Below are 18635 nucleotides of genomic sequence, written 5' to 3' on the forward strand. Positions count from 1 at the left end.
CCTGTTGAATGGGAACCTTGTATGTGTGCATATATATATATATATATAAAAACATCATGTTTCCTTTGCAGGAAAATCTCTATCCTCCCCCAAACAAGGGGGGAATAAAAAAACTTACTCTAATAGTCTCAGTTTTTAGCAATGTCGTAACTGTTGCAGAAGGCCTGAAAACGTATGTTTAATAGAGAAAAATTACACAAAGTGCCACCAGAAAGAATTCTTAGTATCAACACTACAAGCACTTTTTTGGGGTGGGGAGTTTACCTGAAAGGGTGCGAGGAACTTCTCCTTGGAGGGAAATGTTGGCCTGGGGCACAGCCATGGCCATGGGATTATCCACCTGGAACCCCAGTTTGTACTCAACCTGCAACAAGAGTTGGGAGATGGGAAACGCGTCAGAAACCAATACAGCAGGAAAAAGAAATGGTACGTACACCTCTTCGTGATTCTCCTTGAAACTCAAATAACACCAGTGACTCCAGGTGCCCAGATGCAAAAGTTTCTTACGTGAAGTCGAAACAGACTTTCGTGATGGTTCAAATTAAGAAAAGCGAAATAGAAGCCACTCTAAATCACTATTGAAAATTTGGGGCAGAACCTAAAGTGCTGTATTGAAAAAGAAAATAAAGCACAAACCTTACTTGCTGATAGTTTCAAACTTACCTGTTCAAATGCCAGTTTGTTAAAACCATTGGAATTTAAAAAATTCCCCCTCCTCTAGTCAGTTTGATAAACTAACTTGCCAAAATTGCTTATGAACAGTTTATTCAACTATAGGCAAAATTTTCTTTCCACTTAGAAGCTGATTTTGCAAATATCCATTCAAAAAAGCATGGGACCTATTGCAACTAAATAATAAGCCCATAAGCACTCAGTTGCATGAATTAAGTTTGACTTTGTTTGCCCTATTAATTTCTCTTTTTTCTCTTCTTTCTCAAACCTAATAGGATGTAACTATGTTATCAATTGATTTTTCAGTCACTACACCAAGGGTAGAAACATAACCCAGTTTCTGAGCTCCTATAAACTGCATTACAGCCCTCTCACAAAGCTGGCATGTCAAGCAGTGTAATCACGGGAATGAAAGAAGGGCTACACGAGCCCCAAAATTCTTATTCTAAAGTCACAGACCCAAGGAAACTCAGGGCAGGGACAGCTGTCCCGGTTGCTTACACTTCATTATCCTGTCAGTCATGTGGGCTTAATTCTTTATTCTGCCTCCAGTGCCCTGGCGTATCGCCGAGGCTTATTCTGTTTCTTCAAGGACAGCATCAACTGTTATTTCTTAAAAGAACAAATGATAATAGAAGCTTCTAAGGTGAATTTTCCTGTTGTGACTGTCTCCTGTTTCCTCCATAGCTGGAGTAGTAACAACAAGGAAACTCAAAGGTCCTACTCGAATGGCAAGTGACCGAGCTGCCTGGTCCAAACACCATTGCAAGCCAAAATTCACATCGCATAAGTTACACCTTAAAAGAAGCTGATGGAGTCTCCAGAAATTGCATTGGAGTTATTAAATGTTACTGCTCCTACTGCAGTCTTCCCTATTTAAGGATAGAACAATAACCATCGCTCAAGTTTAAAACAAAAGAATGAGAATCTGGCAGAGATAAAACAGATCATTTCAGACACAAAAATAAGTTGTTAAGTACCTGGAAATCCTTCAAAAATGTAAAAGCACACGCAATCTTTATGGCAGCTGTTGCTGCATGCTCCAGCCGCTGCGATTAAGTAAAATAAAAACTCCTTTCCATTTAATAGGTGTTCGGTAATAACACGCTGGATGCTACTTTTACAAGTTCTCGTGGTCTCCAAACATATGTTTCTAGACATCTCTAAAACACTTTTGCTCTACATTTGATTTCCAGAGGCTTCAGTTCACGGCTGCCCCTTCGGTGTGTTCAATGCACCATCAGACAAGATTCCACAGCTTGTAATATATACACATGTAGCTTGCCAGAAGCGTAAAATACTTCAAAAGAAGTGGTTTTGACCTTTCTAAAAGAAGAAAGGAACAGTCTGGTTACCTAGAACCTCAACTTATTGCCCGCAATCATGTAAATAATTCGGTAATCTCTGGAAAGAAAAAAGCCGTTTAATTATAATAGTGGGTATGTACTAGCAATACAGATGGTGTCTCAAGCACTCCAACACAGAGGCTGCGCCTGCTCACCTTGGACTTCGCATGCCAGCTGAAGTGGAGGTTGTTGGTCTCGCTGGGTATCAAGAGGTTGAAGGACAACGCGTAGTGATTAACCACATCGTTCCTCACGTAGGACAACTCCGCATCGAGCCCTGGCAGGAGAAATAAAAGAGTGAGGCAGGGAAGGGCAGGACCAGTGGTTAATACATGGGGACAAACGACTCTCGGCTCCGCTCGGATTCAAATGTTTAAGCAAATAGTTCCTTGAGTCCATAAATCCGATTGCAGGTTTGGAACATAATGGAAGGAAACGAGACTTTTCACACAGTCCTCCAAATGAGTCATTACAGACCCTCCTGAACGCACCCCCTTCGCTTCTGGGAATCGCGGGTCCAGTTTTGCTCTTATTTATGACCAAGTACGCTCAAAACAAACTGCTTTGGATTATCAGCTCGGTATTTTTCTCCTGGAAAAGCTCATTTCTTGAGCCTGAGACACGTAAGCACTATGGAATTAACTTCAAGGAAATTAGATCATAAGACATAGTGAGAAGAGGAATGACATTTGCCCACCAAATAATATTAATATTTTATGTCGACCCTTTGCTTTACGGACATTTTAATAAACCTAGAGAGTTGAAAGACCCACAAAACTATTACAGAGCACTAGAGTGCATTTGCCTAAATAAGACACATACTCTGATATTAAAAACATTAAACAATATTAAAACGCACATGTTCCAAAGTCACACTGAACACAGGGCAGGACCCCGAGTGTCATTAGCAATTAGTGGTAAAACAGACACTACAAGTTAACCCCCTTCCCTGCAGCTGTACAATTAATCCCAGGTCCGTATCCTCAGGACAAAACCACCCTGTATTCGGAATCAATACCGTTTTGTCTTGTCTCGTGCTGCTTTTCTCCCATCGCTCGCAATTAAACGCTATCCAGGCTCAGCAATATATCGACGCGCTAGAAGAACAACTGGGTAAATCGGATACGCAGAGTTCAATTCAAATATTCACTGTGCAACTGGGAACGTAAATAATGGAGTTATTTTTATTACGGCTTGAAAGTCAAACTGGAGAAAACTTGACTCCAAGAGTTTAAGGCATCCCGAAGTTATTCCAAGAATCTAGAGAATCATGAAAGGATTGGGATTTTTAAGAAAGGAAAAACAAATCAAAAGTAACTATGGAACTGTGTAGTCAAGCTGCACTTGAAGAAAGGGAAAATTAGCTTAAAAGAAATAAATTACCCCCACCTAGCGTGAAAACTGGGCACCGACCAGTGCCAAGTGATAAGCGTTCTCTTATTCCTGAATTTGACTTAGTCCACCTTGTTTTCACAAGATACAGAAATGAAGCCGAGACATTCCTCTTCATTCTGGTTGCTGTTAAACATTTGTATTCCCTGCTGGCTAATTAGTGTCCTGAAACTTAATTAAAACCCAAGAGTATATAATGACAGATATCGGTGGGTGGCGAGGAGGAGAACCTGAGACTGGATGGGTGAAAAATCAACAGAACAGCCCAGGGAGAAACGTTCTTAAACTGGATCTTGGGCAGAAAAAGAGGTGGGTGATTCCTACATGCTGAATGTAATCAGCCTGAGACAGGGTAAAATCAATAAATATAAAAAGTTAGACCTTTCTTCTCCAATTTGTCCTTATTTCTGCTCAAGAATAAACGGCGAGTGCAGAAAACACGTCAATGAACGGAACAGGGCCAGGGGAACAGACACACACCTTGAACTGAAATAAAACCTTGAAAGCACAAAGAAACAACATCCAGAGTAGCTTTCCCAGACCATTTTTACACGTGTACATGTTGATAAATGAGACCTACCTCAGATTTTTAAAAAGAGCATGGAGAAGAGCTCACAACTATCAGACATTTGCCATTAGATCCAGTTGAGAAGGTGGGAAGATTCACAGGCATAAGCTTATTGAAGTATTGAAATCAAATCCAGTAAGTACAAGTTATTAAAAACAACAAAATGAGGAGGACAAAAGGATTAGCAGGTGAAACAAAGAAACAAAGAAACCCTTCTTTTGCTGATAAAGTCACACCAAGGATTAGACGTTCATGAGAACAGTTTCAGAACTTGTAACGCTGAGATTTTCAAGGTGAGAGCCCTTAATTTCATAAAATCTTTGTAGAGAAACCAGTCATAGAAAATGAACGAGTACAGAGTAATATAACTGCCTGTTACAAAAACTGCCCTTTATAAAACCAACATAAAAGGTAACCCTAATTGAGGCTGCCAAGCATAAATATCTTGACATACAATAATATCCAACATTGTACAAAACCAAATTACCTTCCAGAAGATCAATCAAACCTTTAAGCTTGAATGGTGGCGCAACCCTAAGTAATTCAATCACAGAGACCACTAACGTTTTAATGCCTGTGCGGCCATATAAAGCTACACGCTAACAGGCGATGCTAATTTTATCAATTTAAACAGCTTCGCGTTAAGAGCAGCGTGAGAATCAGCGTCAGGTTTTATTGCTTCAGAAAATTACGCTCTCATTAAAAGGTAAAATAATTTAAGAGGCTGATGTTTCACTGATGCTCATCGTTGTCCTATTGATCCGAATTTGCGGGAATACTTTGAGAAAACAAGTATAGCACTGAACTCGTAAGAAAAAGCAGAAGATCGCCTGGTTTAATGTCCTGTTTCTATCAGGAGTCTACAGAAAACTCATCTAAAACTGAAGTAAACACACAGTGACACTTTGCCAGTAGATCCTATAGATTTTTTTGTCTTCTTCTATGAATTTGGATAAACACTGTCACAAACCTTGGGAACCGATAGATACATACTTGGGAAATGTCAGTGTTTCAACACTCTAAGGTATTTTTTTTCCTTTTATCAATAATTAAAACATTTCCCCTATAGCCCATTTTTTCACATCAGTGAACTGCAGACAAAATCCAATTTTCCTAAGCTTTGCTTCCAGACCATCCTCCCACCCCTCATTTTTCATCCCCTCGCTGCCACCTCCACCTCGATCCCGAATTCCTGAAGCACTTTGTCTATATAATTTCTCTCAATCGGGCCAGTAAAACAAGCCAAAAAACTGCAGTTGAACCTGCCAGTCGCCTTTCTCACTGCATTCTTGGGCGTCCTCTGTTTTTGCAAGTCTTTCGCTTACAGAAAAGTTCCCCCAGAAATTGCTCAAGAGCTCCGTGCCGGGTGGACCCCGAGTTTCCACAACGAGTCCGTTTTAGCCGAGATAAGCGTATGGTTTTCTCAAGCTCTTCCCGCAAAGTCGGATCAACAGGACAACAATGAGCATCGGTGAAACATCAAACGGGTTCAGATCTCGCTGGGAGTGACCTCTGTTCAATCAGAGACTTTGCTCCTTGTTATCTACGAACCTTTTTACACACAACAACCTGTGCTGCCTCATTGCTTCGATTTCCAGAGTGCTTTAAGTGCTATTATTAACTCCCTCTGGAGTAAAACGCTTCAGGAGTTTGCAGAAAAACACGCCAGGCTCCGTTACCGTGACAGTTTGAGTCTCTCAGAATTGCTCTAATTCTGCATTTCACCTTTTTTCTTCAGACTTGCACATTTACACCTGCCTTGCAACGCCCCTCATCTAAACACTCAGCAAGCCAAGTTCAGGGAGTCAAGCTGGAAAAACACTAAAGCAGAGAGTAACAACAACAAAACCTCAATCAGTTTAACACCCTGAAATAAGGAGGATGCTCAGGAGCCCCCGTGTGAAGGGTCAGACTGCAGCAGCACTTAGAGCTTATACTAAAATAGCACTATTCCCTTACCTTAGTCTGGGCTTTTGTTCAAAACATGCTGTAGGCAAAAGACGCTTTGAAAGATGATAACGAATTAAGCAAGTCACTGTCATTACACAGTCCAAACCAGCAACCTCCATTTTATTATTATTATTATTAATCTCTTTCAAACCCAGCAGCTGTATCAGATGTCATCTAAGTAGAAGGGTGCTGGGGAAAAGGTACAAACAAGGCTCATTTTCCCAAACGTTAAAGATTTAGTAAACTACTAAACTATTACACTAACACCTACAGATCGAGGGGAGAGAAAATGTAATTCTGAAGATGTCAGGTTCCTCCTAAAATGTTGAACGCTTTTGAGCGGGGAAAACACACAAGCACGGGCTCCCGGAACAAACCCAAATCGCTATATGATGTTTAACGCCATGTACAGGGTGATAAAAGGAGAGAACAGGCGGCTCTAGAAGAGAAGCATTACAAAGCAGCATTACAAACAGCTACAGAAAACGGCAAGTTCTTCAATAATCATTTTCTGGGCAAAGCAGCAAAACTTAAAGAAAGGGGTGGAGAACCTTAGAAAGAAACACCAAAAACCGGTTAAGCTACACAAAGTGCAGAGTAGCTTTTCAGAAACGCTTCAATTGTTTTAAGCACCATATTGGTGATCAACGACAAAGAGTTTTAAATCATGGGCTGCAGTTTTGCTTTGGCGAAGCTCTTTAAACAAGCCCATGCGCAAACGATACTAAAGGATCTAGTTTGTGATCTCTGGCTGGACTAATTTAAACCAGCCTTTATGGAAACGGTAAGACCAATGCTTTGCTTTGATTTTAAGGCAGAAACGCCGCCCTTTTTACCTGGGGAAGCCCTAAATCTCATTATTAACATCCACATCTTTGTACCTCTCACCCTTGGGCACAAACTTGAAAGAATGAATTCCAGCTGAACACAAACAAAAAAGGTGAATTTAAGCAGGCCATAGAGAAAGTCCGTCATTCTTTGCACTGCTTAACATAACAAAACATCTGAAGAAGCTCCGAAAGGAAGGGGAGAGGCTCATTTTCATTCCCAAATGAAAAAGCTGCTGAGCAGCCCTTGCGTTCATGACAAAATTGGATCATGTCAGTCTAGCAGCCTAACAAAGCACTCCTTTTCAAATGTTCCTGTGTAAATGCAGTCTAGCTTCCTTTATTTTTTCCTTTTTAAGTACAATATATGAAAGAAACCTGCTGCTATCAGCATTGGAAACATTCTGTTTTATTTTTATGAAGCAAATCTATCCTAAAACATAGACTAGTAGTAGCAGATTTTCTTAAAGACAACAGTATTTAGGTGTCTGTTGCCCCAGGTAACAGACTTCAAATCATCACAACATAATTCAGGAAGATTATGGCTAAAAACCAAGAATGAATGTGCAATGTAAGAGCAAGATGAGATTGCTCGTACCAAAAAACTGCGTGCTGCAATAGGGATATTAGCCCAAGCCCAATAGCAATCTGCTAACGATGGCTGACATAATTGGCTCTCCAGCCGCCTACCCAACCCTCTGGTAGACTCCTGTGTCCAGAAATAACTGAAATGAGTGTCTGTTTTCTCAATACGCTACTCTGTAATTTGGAAGCGTTTCTTCATAAGCAGCTGAGAAATCTCTGCAGCGCGATGTCAAATCACCGCTCCTGACTCACAGCCACTGAAATAAATCCATTGAGAAGAGCTGCAGTCAAACAAGTAATTATCTTTATATAAATATTCTATTTGTTCAGAGGTTTACGTGCTCTAGAGAACAGCGTCTCTGCTCCTGAGCAGCTGAACATCCACAGGCAAGAATACAAACCTGGCGCTTCAACATCCCTTCGCCACCATCCTATTTCTTTTCCCGCCGTTTTCCTTTCATTACAAGTGCACCGTAAGTCTGAAAGACTGACTTTAAACCCTAAGCTTTCCTTTTCTTTTTGCAACAGCATGCTGACAAAATTCTTCTATTTTCACACCATCAGCCTAAGCAACAAGAAAACACAGCTGAAGAACCAAAAATCAGCTCTTGACTACTGATGCTTTATTTTAGAGGGAAATCTTTCCCAGTCTTCTTAGTTTGAATGTATTTATTTAGTTCAACAATCAGCTTACACAGGGTTAAAACTACAACTGGGAGTTAAAAAACAAAATGAGGAAATCAAATACAAACTGATCCACGTGGATCAATTTGATTTAGAAAATAGCAAGCTATCGGACATGGAATATGAAGCACCTGAACACACACACACACACACAAGATTTCTTATATCCTATTTGTATATATCTAAAGTGAACTCTCCTTTATTAAAACAAGTGAGATTATAGTCTCCTACTTGCATTTTTTACTCTATTTTTCCACAATGGTTAGAGCTGCTGCTTAGGAATTTGGGCTGAAATACTTGCTTTTCAATGTCTTACGGGCCTTGAGCGTCTGGAAAAGATGACTGATGAAAAATAGTACAAGGGGGGAAAAAAGTTAAATCTTAAGTAACATAGAGATGATGAAGAAATAGCTTTTCACTCTCAAAACACCAGTGCCAGAGAACATCAAAAGGTGTTGTCCAGTGTCAAGCTGGTAAGGCAAATTCAGCAGACACGAATCCATCAGTACTCACTAATGTACTTTCTACCTTCTGCTTAGAAACGTTTCTTCCTTGATCGTTGAATAGTCCTTCCACTCACTGCCTGACACTTAAGGAAAAAATAAAATAGAGAAAAAAACATACCAAGACAAAAGAATCCTCCTTTTTAGGGGGCAACTTCCTACCTCTACGTCAAGTTCTTCATTGTCTACTTGCATCTATCTCAACCCTTTCCTTCTAAACTTCAGGCTAAGCTTTGCTGGAAAGGGATGGATTATAATCCAGTATCACACAGACCTCAAAGAAAAAATGCAGTATTGAATGCATGGAAAACAGACTAGAAATAAAAATCACAGCTTGACCTACCACCAAAGCATGCTGAAATTCTACGGGATTGTGCTAACATTAGCTCGTTAACATCACACTGATTGGCGGGGCTCCAGAATTAAGTCCATTCTGACCTCCAGGGAAGGTTTCCCGCCCCGGAGTTCCTCATTGGGAACAGTACGGTTGCTCAGGACCGCGGTTATTTATACAAAGGGCTTTGTTACCTGCACAAAATCATCTTTTCATGAGCTGGAGGCGGAAGACAATACGCAAGGCATTCAATGTGAGGAAATACTCCACATAACTTGAAGGCAATGACTGCACCCTTGAAAACCAACCAAGACTTCCTTGCAGGGAACCTTAGGGGGAAACTTCCCAATATTTAGCAAGCAAGAGGAAAAACTCTTCGCCAAGAGCTCTCATTGAACCTCATGAACCGGCACCGACAGATGACCCACAATTTATCTTCTTGCTGCTGTTTATTAGAATTTGCAAGTTCAACACCATGGGCAAACAGGGTTTTTCTCACTTTTTGAAAGCCAGAGCAGCCTCTTCCCTTCTCTGGACAGAATCTTCCCCCAGGAGATGGCACTTGCTAGAGCAAAAGCGTAAGCAACTTGTCAATACTTCATTCAATCCAAACTAAAGAGACATTAATTGTTCCTAGGACCCAACTGCTTACCCTTCTCTTTGTCCCTGAACAGCAACAATTACATTTCAACAGCTTGTCTGCTTATTCTTCTCTCCTCCGCATACAGAAAGATCTTCATTTTTCTGATAGGTAGGGTACAAAGATAGCTGAGAAAATGGTTAGATGACACTCTCCTTAATAGAGGAAAAAAAAATAGAAATAAACAAACCCACATCTCTTGCCTCAGAGCAGAACAAAAGTAAACTCTGCTCCTGAGAATACCTTCTAAATACCTTCCACGCAAAATAAACCAGGTCTACTCACTTCTGTGGCAATCTGCACGCTAAGAAATAAGAAATATTAAACTCTGGGGCTTTCCTTTTAGAAGGGATTATTCTACATGGCCATCCACTAACTTCATAAAGGCAAAAACAGTTTTGAGAGGATAATCATCTTTAGTTTATCAACCTGCTCGGCTTCACCATTGCTACCGCTGGCATCACATATTCCGAGCGGCTGCAGCTTTTCCAGCCCGCCAAGCAGCAGCTCCAACGCTTACATTGCTGCTCTTATCTTTCCCAAGCAGAGTGGTGAAATCAATATACTGGTTAATTTAATTACAGCTATTCAACACCCGGTAAGTGGAAGCGAAATTCTAAAGCACCGCATTAGTTTCATGCTGTTGCTTCTGCTCCCAGCTCTCCAAAGCAGTCAGTGCAAATATGCGAGTTATCCGCTTGAGAGAAGGACAAAGGCAGAGATGGAAGAGAAATAATGCGTTTGAAGCCTCTGCTATCGCAGCCTTTGTACCGCCACAAGGCGTTTTCAGAGAGCGTTAGCGTTCATTCTTACACGGGATCTGCTGGTGCTGCTGCCATTCAGAGAGGAAAAAAAGGGAAAAAGAAAAAAATCAATTCATCAGGCACAACTCATTAAACGCGCTTCACCCTTCAGGCGCTCGCCACTTTCTCAGTTGAGTCCGCAAGTACGATTTTAATACTAAATTACTAGAGGAATAGACTCTAACTAAAGGTCCTTTTGCTGCAAGGGAAGTAGGAGCCTCAGTGATATTTCAGTCTGCGTAGTTTCAGGTAGGAATTAGTCATCAAGCAATCCTGTTTCACTACAGCTCAGCACAACTACGAAACAAGGTACATTCGGAATGTGCCTCATTAATTCAGCTTTTCCAGTATCCAAACATGACTCTGAATAGCAGAAGCGGAGGAGAAAAAACACAAGATTTCCCCAAATACTCCATCTTTTGAAGTACTCCCACACCAGTGAGCCCAACACAGCTCCAGCTCTCAGGAAAACACCACTCTGAGATTTTTCATGCCTGTGAGCACAATTCTTATCTCTTGTATTTCCCTCTGCCCTGTCTGTTTAGGAGCAGTTTCAGTCCCAGCCCTTCGTGCTGCTTCCTCTCCTGTGTACAGGGAGCTTTTTGCCTTCGTTTGCTCTCTCTGGTTCCCATTCTGTCTATGCACTGGAGGGAAGAAGAGAACGTGTATTCATAGAGGCCAAACAATTGACACTGAGAAAGAAGATACTGCCAAAGTGAACACAGGTGTCAAAATCACAGCAGCGAGGAATGCAGCTTCAGGATTTTATTTTCCCCCCACTCATCGGGCCAGCCTTCAGTCTCAGAGGTCAGATTTCTTCCACAAATGTTACAAAAGCCATGAGCGATTATCACCAGACAGACCCGGGGAGCTGGAATGGCTGTTTCCTCCCAGGACAGAGCAGCAGAGGTTACACTTTTCCATTACTAAATGAAATCCATCCTAGACTCACGCAAAGGAATATTTTTCCCCAGTGAGTGACAAGTTCGGTCTCCAAAGATGCTGCAAGGATTCTACCAAGTCCTGAGACTTTCACTAATAATTTAGGTCCTTGTTGATCAAAATACCAATAAATCATATTACTATGAAAATCCAGAATCCCATAATTAAAATGTTTGCCCTTTCATGCCTACAGGAAGACACTATGTAACATTTTAGAACAAAACAGGAATTTTTGTTAGTTGTAACTAATCAGGGCTACAGGAACCACAAGAACTGTTGCTAGCATCTGCATGTTGGATAACACATTAAAGTTTTTTGCTTAAAGTAAGTTTCACAGGTGAAAGATTAAATTCCCACCTGTCTAAATTCCCATGCCTATCAGTGAAACACAGATATAACAATATCTGCACAGACACATTTGATGGGGTCTGGAGTCAATATTACAAGCAACTTTTCCTCTTAGAACTGCTTCTGCTTGCTTTGGAGTTCTTTTTTTGCTCTTATTTCTCCTGGAACTCCTTTGAACATCTCTCATTCAGGATTTCCAGCTCTTCAGGCAGCAGGTTAGCCATCTGACTGCATCCAGGAGAGTATTGGTGTACCATTCCCCCATAGGATTCTGCTGGCAATGAGGAACCCGGAGTGCTGCGCCATGGAAGCCGAGCCGCTCACTGTCCCTCCCGCACGGCCCATTTGCAGAAACAAATCGCTTCCCCCAGGAAGGATTCAGACAGAGCCCCCGGCGTTTTTTAAATCCCGACACATAGGCTGGTGTGATGAAGCAGGTGGCAGAAATCAACCCACCAATACGCACAAGGACTTCGGTATTTCCCAGACTTTCCTCTCAATGGCAGTCACACAGAATTAATTATTTCAAAGCACTTCAAACCCAGGCTAGAAGCTGCCTCTCCACCAGCATCACTCCCCATGGCTATTTCAAACTTTTAAAGCATGTTCTTCTACCAGCTTGCAAGCCCTACAAATATCACAGAGGGTTTATATGACTCTGAAGAAACAGCTACCCACACGCTATTTGAACTTTGCAAATTAAAAGTGAGCTAACAGAAAAGGGCAGAGGAACCCCAAATGCAGCTTGTTCTCATAAACCTCAAAACGACGTTGACATGAGGCGCGGTACGCGGTAAATCAGAAGGACAAGCATCCAAGTGCACCGAAAAGGCTCCAAACCGAAAACAGATTGCTCGGCTCCGCTATGTGAGGAACTTGTCCCGACCTGCTGCAGCTTGTGAGCAGCCAGATGTTGCTGTGCGCGGCCTCCAAACCCTCCACCGCTCCAAAATGGGCTTGAGTGACGTTCCCCGGTGACACTAAAGATTTAGACTGAAGAGCTTTACAGGGCGAGGTAATAAAATAATTATCCCAAAGACAGCACATCCAATTAAGTGGAATACAGCAGAATATTTTTAGACCAGCATCAGCAATGCGGTTTTGTTGCGGTGCATGGTGTCCAGCAAGATTAAAAGCTTGCTTTCCATCCAGCTCGGTGCACCTACGGTAATTTTTAATTAAGTTCCCTTTCAAATGGTAAACCAAAGCATTAATACGCAGGTTTCTGCACTCCTTCAAAAGCCAGCGTGTGGACCGCAGCAATACAACACTTCATTTTGCATAGAACACGAAAATAGCTACTGTTCTTCAGAGGTGAGCACTTAAAAGCTAGAAAACAAGGATTTATGAACATGCATACAAGTGAACAAAATTCTGAACTATAGGTCATGTATCACAGACATTTGCTTCGAGACCTCGGGGTACTCAAACAGTTGCTCTTCCATCGACATCTCATCCTCCAGCAACTGCCCAAAGGCTCTTAGCTGTATTTTCTCTGTCCTGAAGAGGTAACACATACAAGCGTCTGTAATTTACCCACCTCATATGGAAATTTATTCAAGGTGCTACTAACAAAACTCACTGGGTTGCGATGCTGTCAAGGAGTGGCCTTCTAACAAGGCTCTGAAGCAGTTCAAGAATCACAAGAAATGCTTCAACCTTTCAAAGATTTGAACACCCAGCTCATCCCAGCACATCCCAAGCACACCAGTTTTCAGCTCCCTTTCACAACAGGGACAAACAACCAGGTGAAAGACGATGGAACAAGAGGATTTCCAGTCACTACAAACCCAGTGCAAGCCCCAGAAAGCACTTTTGATGTGAACTCCTGCTGCGAGCTCCCCAAAATAGTGACATGAAGAAAGCTGTTCCACAGTATGAAATCTTAATTAAGATCAACTGCTGCAATAAGTCAATGTTTTGTCTAGCTCAGATGGAGACTAAACTACATTTGGCCTAAAACTGACCAGGGCTCTGCTCAGCTCTGGTGAAGCCACACCTGGAGCACAGGGTTCCCCAGCACAAGAGACATAGAGCTACTGGAGAGAGCCCAGCGAAGGACACCAAGATGGTTAAAGGCTTGAGCAGGGGGTTGAATCAGATGATCTCCAGAGGCCCCTGTCAAGCTTCACCGCAGGGCAATTTCAACAACAACCATCCCACCCTCTGCTACAACAGATTTTGCACCCCAAAACCAGACAGTTCATTTCAGTAAGCTGCACACTGGCTTCAAATAAAATTCTAGAACATGTAAGAAAATGTCACATAAGTGTTCATTAATTAACTCTTCAATTAAGCAAGTGCAAATAAAAAACTAACAGAAGACGACATTCAACACGATTACTCAGAAGAAAGCAGGCCGGAGAACACTAAGTTTGCAAACTCAACGCAAACATTGTAGTACTTCTGACTTTAAGATTCTCTTCAATTCTAGTTAATCCTCCCATACATACATGTTATGATAACCTCTAGTTCTGTGGCAACAGTATTTTTCCCCCGTTGGGACTTAAATCTCATTCACCATTCAAGGCTAGATCTATGTCTAGAAAGAAGCAGAGCCATGTGCTAAGAAGAGACCACAAGACCAATTTCACAGCAGAATAACCCCTGCAAGAACAGACGGGATTGTCCTCCCTGCTTAAGCACCTTGTTGCTGCTGTGAACAATTAGGCACTATCTCATGAATGCTGCAGAAGAACCATCTGCAATGCAAGAAAAAACCTGCTGAAGCCAAGTTTTCACAGGCAACTATTGATTCTGGTCCTTGTGGGGTGTAACTCAAGGTCTCCAGTGAGGCTGAGCTGAACTGCCCGAACTCATAACTGAAGGTCTAGGATATATACCATGAATGCATTAAGTGCTAAATAATGCTATGTACTTTAAATAGATTCATTATTAAAGTTAGCTACCTAATATTAATGGATTTTTTTTACCTTATTTTCTAAAGCTTAGTTTGTTACCTGCCAAGCAGGGATACACGTGCCTTTATATCACAGGATCCTGTGAACAGCTGATCAACAGAGCATTTCAACACCAGGCAATCACCACATTCAGACTTCACAGGAAAATTTGAATCAAAGTCACTACATCAAGTGAATAACTCATCACTAATTTAACACCATCTGTCTCGTGAGTTTAGCACCACGAGGTGGTCAATAAAAAGCGATACGATCAGGTGGTGTTATCATACCTATAGAGTTAGCGACTCCATAAGATCAACGCTACTTTCTTCAGGTTTATGTCCAAGTCCAAAAAAATGTTGTCCACACAAACTAACTCCCATAAGCCACAGCTCATGGTGCCACCTCAACCTCACCTCAACCAAGTCCCCCTGACTAATTCATCTCTCTCATTCTATCTTTATCCCTTCTATCCCTTAATCCTGCCTGGTGTGAGTGGAAACTAACACATTCAAACATGTGAAAAACACTTTTTTTATTTTTTTCCCCAAAAGGCTTATAGTTTGGATGGTTGTGAACCTTTTTCCATGGGAATGACAAGAGACTTCTGACAGAGACACCATCTGCCCGCCATATAGAAAGTTGTGCTTTCAGGCCATGAGAACTCCGCTGCATTTCAAAAGAAAAAGCCATCTCACACGACAAGACGAGCCAGTTTTCTCTAGTTCTCTGTAAAGTTCTGAAGATTTCAAAACAACTCCTCCTAAGGCAAACACATGGTCAGAATCACACAGCCTAACGGTGGAAATCTGGCATAAGCACACAGGAAAGTAGCGGGCAGTTTTGCTACAAACCATAGTATCTGTCCTGCCTCTGTGCCACAAAAAGAAGAGCCACAAATAAGCAAGTCACTATTTCATTTACAAGAGCCGCAGCCTAATGATAAACACAGGCCATGGTTCCGTGAGACACCAAACTCTGGGTTTGAGAAGAGCAGAAGCACCTTGATGCTCCACTGAAGCCATTCAGCCTCATGGACTTTCCACTGGAAATGCTCTGGCTTTGCACGGGGGACGCACCGTCTCACTGCCTGCGGCTGATTCAACAGACACATCAAATCTGTGATCTAGAGATGGCAGCAATAATAAGAAACATGAAAACATGCCACAGAATGTAGTAACTCCAGGTAACATTGGGGTTTCTGAGCACTTCAGAAAGCTGAAGAGTTTTCTGTTCAACCACAAGCAAGACAGTAGTAGAGACAAAGTCAGTTTAGAAACAAAAGGTGAGAGAAATTAGTTTCTGTGTTTGTATTAGAAGCTTCACTGAACCTAACAGTTCGCATTTTCCCATCTGTGGTGAATGACTATTCCAGCATCTGCCGAGCTACGGCTTTCCCCAAAGAAGTTACAGATGCCGAAACCATAAACTTGACTGTCCTGAAACACAATTCAGATACTACAAAACTGGCTATTTTTAATTGGCTCGTCTTGTTTCCAGAAGTATGAAGAGCTGTAACAAATGCATCCAGCCCTTCAGACTTTCTTCTGCCAGAGCAATACATATTAATAGTTATCGAAAACATGATGGCTTGTGTGTCTAGGTGCTTCATCAAAATACATCTTACCTAAAACAGCTAGTAGCTGTAAAGGAATACTCCTGAAATAAAGTCTGCTCAAGCCAACAACACAAGGTAAAATAAACTTTCAGGTCTACAACAGATCTCTAGTGATCTGCATCCCACTAGCTGAAAAATGCACCAGTGTGTCTCTGGATTAGAGTCCAGGTTATCAAATCCTTTGGGGTCGCAGAAGCAGAACAGATTGTTAAATGTCAGATACTTTAAGTGATATAAAACAGCTACAGACAGCTTGAGTAATAAGTGACTTTCACAATGTTAGCAACAGACACCTGTAAGAGAGGTTCCAGGATGCAATTTAACTTAAAAAATAATAACAACAGTAGATCTTCCCCCTCGGTTGTTAACTTAATGATGAATAATTATGCTAGTGGACCATGGAAGTCTGCACAAATCCAACTAAACACACATTTGAGGACAGTGCAAACTTTACCATTCAGTATTTCCAAGATTAACTACTTGTTTAGAAACTCAGCTAAACAGCAAGTCTGACATTTTTATCCTCCGTCTGTAACAGAGCATCTGGCAGCAAGTACATGCAGTGTAAAAATGATGGGAACAGAATGCTAATCGCTAGAACAAGCCATCAGGGAAAAAATGTTTACAGTGTTATTCAGTCCCCAGATCCCCCGACTTGGGTCAGCTACGTGCCTGCAGAGTTCAAATTAACTGGAGATATTTTTATTTTGTCCATTTGATGCAAATAAAGTCTTGTGCTGCCCGTTTTTTAGCTTACAGACACACAAGGACACTTATTGAAAAAACAAATCACTAAGGATACCAACGTGTTTGTTTTGAGACTCCAGTCACCCACTCTAAACAAGAGCCTAAGCAAGCCAAAGACCTACAGAAAACAAATCTTTGTTTAAATCAGAGACTCCCCAAGCACAAAACTACTGCGAACGCCTTCCACAGCGGGCCAGATGGGGGACTTCACGAACGGTCTCCAAGTACTCACACAGCAATTGTCAGCCTGCCTAGAAATTAAGATTCCTTTCACGCACGCACCCAATTATTGCCAGGTCTCCTCTCTGCCCTCTGAATGTCACTTGCCTCGCTAATTAAATCACAGGCCTGAACTCATCTCTTTCAGGGCTCACCCTGCTCCCACGGGGCATCATCCCCAGTCACTTGAATTTAGGGAGCCCAAGACCCTTTTCTTCCCTTAAAACCCCAACCACACATACCAGTCAGCACAGAGACTCTTCCCAGGCTCCCTGGACTCCTCTGTTCTGCTCCCCTCAGTCCCACAGATCCACAGATTCATCCAAGCCCACAGCCCCACATCCTCTGTTGAGCCTCCAGCCCTGCTCACAGACCCCTCCACCCTCCCTGCACCCCACACCTGTCACTTCACACCAGTCCCACAAGTATCCCCACAGCCACTGCTATCCCCTCCAGCCTCACTGACCCCCACCATCCCCCCAGACTCCTCCATCCCCCTGCACCCCACACCAGTCCCACAGATGTCCCCATGGACCTCCACAGCCCTCCATCCCCACAGACTCCCCCATCCTCTTCCAGTCCCTCAAACCTTCACCCCAGCCCCCCAAAACTCCACACCAGCCCCTTTTAGGCACCTGCACCCCCAACACCACCTCAGTCCCACAGATCCCCAGATTCACCCAACCCCACAGCCTCCCATCCTCTGCTGAACCCCAGCTCCTTCAGCCCTGTTCACAGACCCCTCCATCCCCCCTGCACCCCACACCTGACACCTCACACCAGTGCCACAGACATCTTCATGGACACCCCCAGCCCCACCACCCCTCGCAGCTCCACAGACTCCCCCATCCTCTTCCAGACATCCAAAACGCCCCCTCAGCCCCCCAGAACTCCCCCCAGCCCCCTTTGGGCGCCCACACCCCTAACACCACCTCGGTCTCACAGACCCCCGCCCCTCCCCCGGCCCCGCTCCCTTCCCCAGCCCCACAGGCCCCGCGTCCCCCGCCGGGCCCGCACTCACCGATGAGCCGCCGCACCTCCTCCTCGCTCAGGTACAGGCTGAGGCTGGGCCCGGGGCCGGCGGGGGGCCAGTCCGGGGGCCCCGCGGCGTGCGTGCCGGAGCTGGGGCCGGCCTGGCCCTGGGCGCCGGCGGGTAGGAGCAGCAGCAGCGGCAGGAGGCGGAGGAGATGGCGGCGCGGGCCCCGCACCCGGCACGACGGCGGCCGCCGCCCCGCGCCCGCCTCCCCCAGCGCCGAAAGGGGCCGGCCCCGCCGCCCCCCGCCGGGCTCTAGCCGGCCGGCCCGGCGGCCCGGCAGCATGGCTCCGCGGGGAGGGCCGGGACCCCCGCCCCGCCGAACCCCTCACACGCCGCGACCGCCAGGCCCCGCCCCGCCGCTCATGGCTGCGCGCGCCCGACGCCGCCGCTGGCGCCGCTTCCTCCGCGGCGGCGCCGCAAGCCCCGCCCCGCGCACGCGCACCGCGCAGCCCCGCCCCCGCCCGCCGCCCGCCGGCTCAGGGGTCGCCGCAGCCGCGGCCCGCGGGGAGCGCGGTGTCTTA

At 43.9% G+C, this 18635-nt stretch overlaps 1 protein-coding gene across 2 annotated transcripts in view; it reads right to left on the minus strand.

Moving 5' to 3' along the window:
- The window catches only part of RYK (receptor like tyrosine kinase), a 56236-nt gene extending 37803 nt beyond the window's left edge, over window positions 1–18433 (minus strand). The window contains exons 1-3 of one of the 2 annotated variants that reach the window (XM_065845013.2): window positions 18100–18433; window positions 2174–2295; window positions 265–364 (exon numbers count right to left, since the gene is read on the minus strand). In XM_065845013.2, coding sequence (XP_065701085.1) covers window positions 265–364; window positions 2174–2295; window positions 18100–18397 — 520 coding nt within the window. In that variant the 5' untranslated portion in view covers window positions 18398–18433. The remainder of the gene's footprint in view (window positions 1–264; window positions 365–2173; window positions 2296–18099) is intronic. The other variant, XM_065845014.2, reaches the window with a different exon arrangement.
- Window positions 18434–18635: the final 202 nt, after the last annotated feature.

Source organism: Patagioenas fasciata, chromosome 9, assembly GCF_037038585.1.
Source record: "Patagioenas fasciata isolate bPatFas1 chromosome 9, bPatFas1.hap1, whole genome shotgun sequence".
Lineage (NCBI taxonomy): Eukaryota > Metazoa > Chordata > Aves > Columbiformes > Columbidae > Patagioenas > Patagioenas fasciata.